The sequence below is a fragment of the Uloborus diversus genome, chromosome 5, assembly GCF_026930045.1.
Source record: "Uloborus diversus isolate 005 chromosome 5, Udiv.v.3.1, whole genome shotgun sequence".
NCBI classification, from domain to species: Eukaryota; Metazoa; Arthropoda; class Arachnida; order Araneae; family Uloboridae; genus Uloborus; species Uloborus diversus.
In genome coordinates, this window is record NC_072735.1 from 154,114,666 (window position 1) to 154,126,830 (window position 12,165).

The following is a 12,165-nucleotide window of genomic DNA, read 5'->3' on the forward strand; positions in this document are numbered from 1 at the left end:
ATAAATACATAGCTTTTTAGTTACTTAAAGGTATGTTTTGCTTTTCTCGCTTACTAATTTATACTAGTTATACTTATTTATATTACTTACATTATTTATATTAGTTATACTTATTTATACACTTATTTATAGTATATACTTATTTATATTACTTACTTATTATACTAGCGTGTTGGACAGTAGTTCATACTCATGCAATCATATTAATAATGCACCATCAATTTCCGACGTATTTTTAAAAATACCATTTAAAACAAGTATACATTGAATTTAATTATTCAATTTAAAATCCATTTTATGAGTTTGAACTCTATTCCTTTAAAAAAGGTCAAATACATGTACATACAAAAGCCATAAAAGCAAAGCACTCAGCGTTTTCCCATACATAAAGGTACTTCAATTTTGCGAAGAGCTAAGGCCTTCGGTAATTGAAATTCCCTTACGTAATGAATTACCGTTGATGGATAAAACAACGTAAGGAAATCCTTACTTTGACGAACTGAAAGCCATCCACCGTGTCCGTGTCGGAGGCCGCACACCACGTCGTCCACGCCGCTGAATGCCGCCACTGAAGAATAATGAGTTTTCTTCCTACTGCGACAACCATTCGCAAATGACTCCCCCCAGGGCGGCTGAGAGCATACATATGGCACCCTGCGAGGAAGAGACAAAAAAATATAGAAGAACATTGTCCAACAAGAACGGCATTTTTGCCTTAAAAAGCGAATGTATGAATTGTATCATTAATTCAGAACCATAAAATGTATCAATTTTCGGTTAATGATAAATTAAGGGATATATAATACATATGGATGCAAATTAATGTGTATAAAAGCGTTCTCAAACGAGGGGTGGATACAGGAGAAGAATCATGGGGGTCATGCTCTCCTCCCTAAACTGTCGACAATAAAATACGCTTACATTATATTCAACCACTTTATGAATCAAATGAAAACGATTTCAGTAGTCTTTTCAATTTATTAATTATTTTTGAAAGTAAATATTAAAAAAAAAAAAAAAAAAAAAAAAAACTACTCTTTCCATTGCTTATGAAATTAACTTGTAACGCTTATGACCAAAAAGGTGCCTTATTTCTGGACGATTTGGTGCTTTTTAATGACTCAAACAGTTTAAGAAATTTTTCGTCCCCAAAACAGTAGGTTCATTCATAGACGGGACGGGGGCGGGGGGGGGGGGGGGGAGAGGTCATGAGCATTTCCGCCCTAAAATGGCAGTTTGTATCCACCCCTGTCGGAAATGAACGCTTTTGATGGCAAATGAAGCACTTAGAAGCAAAGGGGTGAAAGGCCAAAATTACAAATTTGAAGATAATTGGTACAAATGGTAGAAGAAAAACGCATCTGCTTTGGAGAAGATATGTTACTAGTAGCTCAAGTTGGTACTGCGAAACAGTGTGATTCAGAAAAATTGTTCAGCGGAACTCTAATTAGGGTCTGAACTTTTATGTGTGTAGAATAATGTCTAACAGCTATTCAGTTAAAAATGTTGCTAACGTGTGTACATGAGTACTCTCACCCATTTTTTTTGAATTATTTAAACATTTATTTAATAGACGTAAAAGGAAGTAGTGTGTTGTCCACATTAGATTTCTTTTCTTCTCTCCAGTGAAGTCGAAAAATCTACTCAAAAAAAAAAAAAAAAATCAAGCTAAAGCTAAACGTACAGCAGAAAAATGGTATAAATTATTATTGTTTATTGATCTGATTTTAGTCATAATAGTTAAAGGAGTTCGGTACTATGTCAGAAATCAATGATATGTATCGTCAAATGGGTTGACTTCAAATGGGCCAGCAATAGGAGGAGATTGTGCGGCATCATATGTACTAACATCAATACATGGAGATTAAATTAAGTTACGCGAGCGATAAAGCAAAGTGTAGCAAATTTCAAACCTTCCACCTGAAGTACAAACAGCATCATCACTCTTATAGTTATGTCACAGTCTATGTGGCACAATCTCCCTCTGCTGTCACAAAGCCACATCGTTCGTAGGATCTTTTCGAGGAAACAAAAGTCATGAATTTCACGATTCCTTTAGATTTGAAGAGCATTTATGTGAAATAAGAAACAAAAAACTTTTGCAGTAATAGTTTTTCGCAGTTATATAGTTATGCCACAATCTATGTGGCACAATCTCCCCGAGCTTTAAAAAAACCACTTCTCTCGTCGGGTCTTTTTGAGGAAAAAAACGATGCTTTTAGGTTTGAAGAGTATTTATGTGAAGTAAGAAACTAAAAAACTTTTTCAGTAACCTGTAGTAATTGTATGCTTTTTATCTAACAAATATTTTAAAAATTACATTAGGACCTACTATATGAATGTATTCAACAGGGTGCAATAGTATGACTTCAATTACCTTTCGTTCTTTCAATTTTATGATCCTTTACATCAGCTTTTGACCGAATTAAACATTCATTCAACTCTCCCTCAAAGTCAGATAGTCTAAATACATGAATTTTGCCGTCTCTACCTAAAAAGCAAAACATATTTTAAGTTTAACAATTGTATTATAATTTAAAGATTTTTAGACTGTAATTCTACTTTATCTGGCTGAAAATTTAAATACTTTTCAACCAATATTGAAATGCACACAGCTAAATTCTTTTTATGGAATTTACATTATTATTTCATCATGAGCTTTTAAAAATATACTTAACTTTAAGTTTACTTTTAAGATTAGATTGTTCGGGGATCATTATACAAAAGCAAACATATAATTTCGAAATATTAAACTTGATTTTCCTTGTAACACTTAGGAAGATTTTCAAAGTCTAAATATATATGCTATTAAATAGATAAATAATGAAAATTATTTTAATGGTTTTAGGTTAAAATGCAATGCGTATTTATATTATATGCGGCTCCTTTGAAGCAGAGATCTTGTATAAAAAAAGAAAATAGGTAGCTTGGTAAACATTTTTAACATGTAAGAGTTGCCAGTTAAAATTTTGCCAAGAAATATTATCGAGGAAAATTTTTAAATTTTATAAAAACAATCATTTGAAACTTACCTTTATCTGCCCGTAATAACAAAATACCATGTGCTTCAACAACACTAAGCTGTTTCACTTGTAATGATTTGTCAAAAATTAATCTGTGGCTTAGCCCTTCTGCAAGAAAATGAAGAAAAAAGTCAATCAAAAATCTTAGCACTATACCACTATATTTAACAAAAAAGAAAAAAAAAAGCATCAGTTTTGAAAATGCACATTTCATATGTCCTAACGGATTAGTATACTTTTTGACAAGTTTTCGTATACAGATGCACTAACAAATTCTTTCTCTCTGTATGCAGATGAACCTCTATACTGCCATGGGCCTGGTAAACGGCAGTATCTGCAGGAATGAGATTTCCAGATATTTAAAGAAATGTTTGTTGGATTCAATACTAACAAAAGATAAATGTTGGAATTAGACGTTTTTTTTCGTGCCTTTGTTTCTTAGCGGAAACCTAATAAGCAAGCTTGTACAGTAAAGCTAACGTAGAATCGATGAAAAAAATGCAAAGAAATAAAAAAAAGAAAATTTGCAGTTACTGCCCTTTACCTTCCCGGTGCAGAGTAAACAAACACCCGTAGTTTTGGTGAAAAGCGATTGGTTAAAGGAACGATGCCTCAACAACAATGTATAGAACTGCAGAAAAATTATAAGTTCTGTGAATCTTGGAGAATGAGAGGATTCTATCATAAGTGGGATGTGGAATCTTTTTCTAAAAAACAAGATATCCACCTATCTGTATTTCACCAAGGACACAACCAGGGAGAAGTATTGGGTTTTCCGGTAGACTCTTTGAGGTCTCTTTATGAAGGGTCGGATAGCATTAAATTAAGAGGGGGAATTTTTGTTCCGCAGAGTTTCTAAGAATTTTACAGGAAGATGACCAATGTTGTTGGGCAAGAATCTTTGTGGGAAATAATTTTATTAATAGCTCAATTAATAATGAATTGTTGTTACGACACTTTTTGCTTGAAGCTAATGCAGCCGTTTTGTTATAAAGTGATCATTTAGCTAAGGGACAGTTAGCGTTGATCTGCGCAGCATATATCATTGTTAATAAACGCTCATATTTTCTCAAATCCATAGCATTCTATACAATTCTTGTTCCTGCCAATTTTGCTGCAATCTTGTGCGGTAATAGTTGGACACCAGGTAACGGACAGTTTTCGACCAAGGCAGACCATTCTTTCTAAAGGAAATGTGACGCTAACTGATAAGGATTCAATGCAGTAAAATTTCTAGTAGTATCACACTAAGGGATTTTATTGCCAGGCAGTTTAAAAAAAAAAAACTGTTAAAATTATGTTTTTACGAAATGAAGCGATGATTTCGTAACTGTGCCCAAATTTGTCTCTAACCTGTTATCAGATGTGTCCCTCATCTGTTCTCAACAGTTGCCTCAGTCTGATCTCACACCTGTTACAAAGTTTGAATTTAACTGAGCGGGATACATTCTGTACCATTTCAAAACAGATTTGGACAACATTTTAGTACCATATCTTTTTCACGGAGCAGATTCTGTGCACATTTTAGTACACATTCAGGCGACTGGAATATTTGAATAAATCAAGTGTTCTCTATGTGGTCCCTTTGTGTACTGGGACTTTGCAGTGTATGGTAAACTGTACGATATATATTTTATTTTAATCTTTCGACGAAATATTCCGATGATGAACTTATAAATTGAATAAGAGTTGACTAATTGTTTTCTTATTTTACACAGTCGATTTTCTGAAAAATTCTTTAAAATTAAAGAGACACAAATAAAAACTCTTCCTTTTTCATATTTAGATTATATAAATAAAACATTAAAATCTTAACACCGTCTTACCTTCAACGAGAAACACACCATCTTCTGTTGCTAATACGACTTTATTATCACCTGAAAACATATGAAATTTCAAAATAAGTTTTATCTTTTTTTCTTTTTGAAATTAATAATTATGTTTACTCATCAAAGGAAACACATATTAACGATGCATACTCTTTTTCATCATTATAATAGATTAATAAAGTATTTCATTCAATTCCATTGCTATATTTCTTTATATTTTGAAACAAAAACTACTCATTAGCACCAACTTGTTATCTTCTTAAGAAGTTATGTATCACTACACTTTTAAACATAACTGGAAGGTAATTAAATATACTAAAAAAACTCTTGTTCCCTTATTAGTGGAGGAAAAAAAAAGGAAAAAAAAAAAGCGTAGCACGAAACACGAAAAAAAAAAAAATCTGCTGAACAAACTCATGTTCATTATTTCTGTTTCATAAACAAAAAGCTTTTTGCTTGCCGTCGGTAAAATACTTTCTAAAAAGTTTGTTTACGTATTTTAATAAGTAGTTTTTTTAACAAACGCAGTCTTGTCAGTTAATAAAAAAATATTTTAAAAACTGAACTGTACCCATATTTTAATTAATGAAGTATTCGTTTTTCACCAAAGTTTGGGTCGTCCATACGTAATTGATAATTTAGCTATGAAGATTGTGGCGCAACGCATGTGTCAGTATAAATACTTTAATTAAGTGTAGTTACAGGAGTGAAATTCCCTACTTTTAGGAGAGCAAATTAAAAGGAGTTTGGAAAGATTAGTATCCTGATGATTAATGGTTGCGTAAAAAAGAGAAAAAAAAATCAGGAGAAATTTTTTAGATCAGTGAAAGCTTACAGCCCAGTGCCAGAAGTGAATCATTCGGCAATGAACATGTTCCGCGATTGTTTTTGAGTAATATGTTTACATTTTATGTTTATATTTATTACTTTTAACTGCATCGTTTAGTATCAAAACTAGTTAAATACATTTTTAAAAATACAAGAGAGATTAAAAAAAAAAACATTTAACGCTTTGCCCAATTAATTTTTCCAAAAGCTTTGCTTTTCGTTTGAATAACATTCAGTGTAATACTTCATTTTTGTTTTCTTTTTAGATTACCAGTGTTTTCTAATTATTTGCGGATAAAAAATTAATTTTGAGCTTCTGTTGAAGCAAGAGGACATGCCTTATTATTATTTTCCTTTCAAATTCAAATCATTGTTTTGAGCGTGTATTGAAGCAAATGGCAATGCCTTATTTTTATTTTTCATTTTCTATTCCAATTCGAATTCAACCCCCTGTTTTGAGCTTGTATTGAAGCAAATGAACTTATCCAATTTTTATTTTTTATTTTTCGTTTAAAGTCAGCCGATGTGTTTAATCGTTTTTGTAAAATAAATCGTGATTGTAAAAAAAAAAAAAATAATAAGAAATCCAATGAGACATTTGAAAAAAGAAATTGTTTAGTTTCTTAAAAAACCGTTTTCCTTGAGTACATAAAAATCCTAATGAAGCAAATCTCATCAATTATCATGGGAAAAAACCTGGGTGTGCGCCAGTGGTGTTTTTGCTCTCAACTTTGAATGCAATTAAAATTTTTCCTGTAGTATGATTAAAGAATACACAAAGTTTTTTTTCGAGAGTAAAATATCTTCTTACAAGATATTTTATATATAGCGTTAATTATACTTCATAACATTTTGCCAAACTTTTAACAGACAAAAAAAAAAAAAATACCGCTCAAAAATTTTGTCACTTACCCCATGAATCACCGCAAACAATTTCATGAGGAAAATCAGGATAAAAACATTGTGGCTCCCAAGGCTAAAATAGAAGTTGTAATTAACTCAAATATAATTACAGCAGTATGAATTATTAAAAATGCAAGTCACTTTTCTGTTCACTACAAAAGACGTCAATTTTTTTTATTCATTGAACAACATTGTTTCATTTCAAAGGTTTCGTTAAACAGTTTTATAGTTAATTATAGTTTAAAAAACTATTATGCACAAAAAAAAAAAAACACCCTGAATCGTTCTAAAATATCAATATCTCTCTTTATCGTAAAAATAAGTCTAAAATTTTCGAAACAGTCGTGCATTTTATTTTCCCATGTTTTTTTCAGATAATAATAATATCATATTTTTATTTGTCGTAATCCAGTCCAATTAGAAAAAAAAGTTATGAATTGTGCCGACACTGAGAAACTTTACTTTCGTCAGCACAAAAGCTTCAACACGAATTTTTCTTAAAAAGAAGTCCAGAATAATTTGCAAACTTATGTTTTAAAACACAGCCATACTCGGTCAAATACTCAGCAAAATTCCCTAGACGCACTATGTATTGATATGAAATTTAAATTTCTCAAAAAATAGAAGTTCAGTATTAAAAACTAAGCATAAAGCTTTAGTTAGTATTTTTGGAGTACTTATGCACAGCCTCTGTTAGTTTCAATGCTGCTACATTTTTACACGGTACTTTGTAGCTAAGTGGTTATTAACGACGTAATGAGAAATATTAGTTTCCGAAATTTCTCGAGCAACATGCGTACTGTTTACACATTTTTTTTACCGAATATTTTTAGTTCATATCCTATATATTAGCTTTTCATTTCTTTTAGCATTCGCGAACCAGTTTATGATCGTAGCTTTAATTAGTACTCAATTACTATATAGCAATATAAATAATAAATCAATGTGAGCATTTCGGCACTAAAGCTACACTACGACCTTAATTAAAAATTTGTTCTAAAATTGTGGAAGTTCTGTTTTTAAAAATGGATTAATTTGTTTCTAAGTTTTTATTAAATAGTAATATTTTATCTCAATTTTCGTTTGAGTAGCTTATGCTCGCTTGATTTATCGTCCCCTACTATGTAAAATCAGTGCTATGTAGTGTGAAAAAAGCTATGTTTTCCTGATGGGTTATCTTCAGGTTAACATTAGATATTTGTGCAAATTTCAAATCAAAATTTCTTATCCTTATTTTAATCTACACTCACTGGCCTATGAATTAGAAATTCAATACCAATATTTTATTGAACTACCTTTCGCTCGGATAACTACTCTGATTCGTTTAGGCATCGATTCTACAAGCCTCTGGATTGCATTTACATCTAGACATGCATTGACTATGCAGTTTTTTAGATCTTGTAAATTAGATGGAAGAGGAGAGTGCTGTTGGATGCATCTTTCCACCATCTCCCACATATTTTTTATGGGGTTAAACTCCGGACTATGCGGTTGCCAGGGAAGACCTTGGACGTCAGACTGATGCTCAGCAAACCAATTTTCGACACTTCTGGCAAGATGTATAGTTGCATTATTGTCCATGAAGTATTCGCCGTCATCAGGATAAAAACGCAACATTGCAGGGTACACTTGATCTGCCATTATATCAAGGTATCGCATGGCAGTTTGTTTTCCCTCGAGGAACAGCAGCTACATTACAGGGTACACTTGATCTGCCAATATATCTAGGTATCGCATGGCAGTTTGTTTTCCCTCGAGGAACAGCAGCTACATTGCAGGGTAAACTTGATCTGCCAGTATATCTAGGTATTGCATGGCAGCTTGTTTTCCCTCGAGGAACAGCAGCTACATTGCAGGGTACACTTGATCTGCCAGTATATCTAGGTATCCCATGGCTGTTAGCTTTCCCTCGAGGAATAGCAGGGTACCACTTCCATGCCAGCAGAACATGCTCCATATCATGATCTACTCCCTCCAGACCCTTGCACAGTGCACGTTTTCAATGCAAACCTCAGAGGTTTCTAATTCATTGCCCAGTCAGTGTAGGAAAGTCGTTAAGATCTCGTTTGAAAGATATGTCGGTAAACCAAACATTTTACACTTAACGGGGAAAAGAAGTATTTTGATTTATACTTGCAAAGTTCTGGTGAAGAACATCTAGAATATTTTGAACCTACCTAGTTGTCATTAATCCGAAACTTTCTCAAACATACACGCTTGCGCTAATTTCTCCTTAATTTTTTCTATATTACTGATAATATTTTTAACATTTAAAGAAGTAAGAAATAAATAAATACTCTTGTGCGGAAAAGTAAATGGTGATCAAAATTTTTTTGACGCATTAATCTGCGTTTTATACAGTAATCTGCTAATTTTGTGCCCTAAAGCGTTGTTGATCACCGTTTATTAAAGGAAATATTACTAACGAATCAACATAAAGCATTCATTGCCGCTTCAATAACTAAACTTTTTCTTTTTTCTATTTTTGGTTCTCATGTAACCAAAAAATAGAACAATGTAAGATCTTCTTCATCAGCTTTGGTACTAGTAATTTAATTTTTAACATTAAAGGAAATAAGAAATAAATAAATACCCTTGTGCGGAAAAGTAAATGGTGATCAACATCGTTTTGACGCAGTAATCTGCGTTTATGCAGTAATCTGCTTATTTTGTGCCTGAAAGCGTTGGTGATCACTATTTATCAAAGGAAATTTTTACTAACGAATCAACATCAAGCATTCATATATTTCATTTCAATAACAAAACTATTTCTGACTTTTTCTTAGTTTTGGTTCTCATGTAACCAAAAAATAGAAAAGGGTAAGATCTTCTTTATCAATTTTGGTACTAGTAATTTAACTTCATCTTTTTCATAGAGATGTAACAATGGGTGAAGATAGTTTTTTTTATTGTTTTGATCAGCAGAAGTAGATTCCTGGGTGTAGCTCACTAAACGAGAGGAAATCTTTCTATATTAGGTGAAGAAAAGGAGAAAGTTTTCATTTTGTTCGATTAATTTCGTAATTGTTATCAGAAATAGTGAACTCTGCTAAATTGTACATCGAGTTGGAAGGCACATTACTGAGGCGGGGGTTTTACCAAGCTGAAATTCGCCACGATGTACGCTTTAACTGCTTTTTACTCTGACTTTGTTTTTTTTTCTAACGGGCGGAGGAAGCTACCCTTATTACTCCTACATGATTATAAATAACGATGTGCAGAAAATAGAAAAGAATGGAATCTTGTCTATCGCGTCCATTATTTTGCTTTATTATTGTAGCATCGCCTTGGAAAAAATAAAGAATCAATTACTTTTTCGTTAAGAAAATGGTTATAGTTAAAACACTTGGTGAAGCTAGTTCATTTCTACGGAAGGGATTTAGGAATTATGTTCGCGTCATGGGAAAATTTTTATGTGTTAATACACAGTAAAATGCCATTAGAGTTTTCATTATGTTATTTAAAAGAAAAATATTTCCTGTATGTTTGGAAAATCGTAGCTGCTAATGCAATTTTTACATTGAAATAGAAAGGCATACAGTAAACTCCCGATTATCCGCGGAGCTGATTTTCCGCGATTTAATCGATAACCAGGAACATTTATTTTCGCAGTAAGAAGCAAATACCAATGGCTGTTTTATTGACCAAAAGTTGTAAATTTTAACTCAGTTGTTTATTTATTTATTTTTTGTGCTTTCTCCATCGTACATTTGTTCTTTATTGATGTTAATTTCTGCTGTGCAAAAATACAAAACATTGTTACTGTATTGTATAAGTTTTCACTGTTTGAAGAAAGTATTATGCATCAATGCAGCTAAATTTTTAAGGAAGTGGTATTTTTTTACCTTATTTGTCCCTCATTTTCACCATTTTGCGGTTTATCCACGATTTTCACTATCCGCGGCACCTGTGCCACCCAATTGAGCGGTTAATCGGACGTTTACTGCACCTGCGATACTACAGTGCTGGCCAAATTATTAGAATAAAGAGTTTTTTTTTTTTGTTTTTTGTACACTATTTGTATTAAAATACTATTTATTTTACTGTTAAAGTACAGTATATACTGTATACTGATTATTACGTTATTTTAGCATAATTTAATGTTTGCAGGTGGCAGCACTGTCTGCTTTGTTTATGTTCTTTGCTTATCTACCTACCAGGAACATAACCTCAATCAGCTTAAACAGTTCACTAGTTCTTTTTATTAGTGTGTTCTGCTATATTTAAAGTTGGTTTTAGGTAATTATTGAGTATGTGTATGTGAGTATATATAATAGTGAGTATAAGCAATTTTTTTACCTCCTTTTTTTAAAAAGTGAAGAAATGGTGTAAACCTTGTGAAAAGTATTCCAAAAAGACTTAAAATGCTCATCAAGAACAAGGGAATGCATACTAAATATTAAATAATTATTTCACTGTTCGTTAATGTGTCTATAGTTATGTAATCAATAAAGAATTTGCTTTTAAAACAGTCTTAGTCTAATAATTTGGCCAGCACTGTAGATATGTCTACCATTCAAAATCGCATGAAAAGTAGTGAGATACTACTACTAATAAGAACTACTACAAAATATCTTTAAAATCAGCAGAAAACTGAATGATTTAATGAAAATGTTAAGAATTATTTTTTTTAAAAGTCTTTTTCTAAGTTTAAGTTGCATTTTGCTTTTTTTGAGTTAAAAGAAATAAATTTTATTTTCTAAATCTTACCATGCTAGGATTGCTCTTTGGCAGCTAAAAATGAACGCAACATTAAAACACAGCAAATAACTTTTTAGAGATAATATTATTCATTTAAAATATAATCTTATTTACATTGCTGAAAACTGCAATAAAAATTATTCTCTTGCAACATTGCTGATAAATAATTAAAAATTTCTTACACTAATTATTCTCTTGTTACATTGCTTGCAAATAATTAAAAAGTTCTTATAATAATTATTCTCTTATAAAATTGCTTATAAAAAATTCAAAGTTGCTTATAATTATTACATTACATTGAAATTTGCGGAGTTTAGCAAAGAAAGATTTAATTATGTCAAAATATTCTGAACTTACTTCTCTTTTAAAAAGACTCGTTGTAGCTAAACTGGTTGGAGCATCTCCTTTCACAATGGTGTCAAGTTTAAGAGCCTAAAAAAAACAGCGTGAGTAAAAATAACGAAATATCTTTTCGTCTCTCAAAAAGCGAGTTTCGAAAAGAACGCTGTTATTTCTATTTAAAGAACAACAAAAAGTAAAACGATGCACAGTAAAAGAACCTTCTTCTTTAACATTGAACGTTTTCGAAAAAATATGTGTTTATAAGTTACTTTGCATGTTAAATTTTTATCTCTTTGAATTCCATTAAAAACACTGTTACACATTTTCTCAGAGACAAACTTTAGTAGAATATTCAACCTTTTTATAAATTTTTGCAATAGTACAGTGTGTTTATGAAATATCACCCAGACGAAGAAAAATCATTAACATTTGTTTGCAAACATATCTTTTTTTTCTTTAAATTTGAATCCTTGTCTTTAAAATTTTTTCTGAAACGTTAATACGCTTCTGTGTGTCTACCTTAACTAGTTTTCCGAATG

The 12,165-nt window shown here is 31.5% G+C and overlaps 1 protein-coding gene across 1 annotated transcript in view; it reads right to left on the bottom strand.

Moving 5' to 3' along the window:
* The window catches only part of LOC129223206 (GTPase-activating Rap/Ran-GAP domain-like protein 3), a 199,000-nt gene that overhangs the window by 8,595 nt on the left and 178,240 nt on the right, over positions 1-12,165 (bottom strand). The window contains exons 17-22 of the mRNA XM_054857773.1: positions 11,642-11,716; positions 6,593-6,656; positions 4,850-4,900; positions 3,033-3,131; positions 2,378-2,491; positions 491-654 (exon numbers count right to left, since the gene is read on the bottom strand). Of these exons, the coding sequence (XP_054713748.1) occupies positions 491-654; positions 2,378-2,491; positions 3,033-3,131; positions 4,850-4,900; positions 6,593-6,656; positions 11,642-11,716 (567 nt within the window). The remainder of the gene's footprint in view (positions 1-490; positions 655-2,377; positions 2,492-3,032; positions 3,132-4,849; positions 4,901-6,592; positions 6,657-11,641; positions 11,717-12,165) is intronic.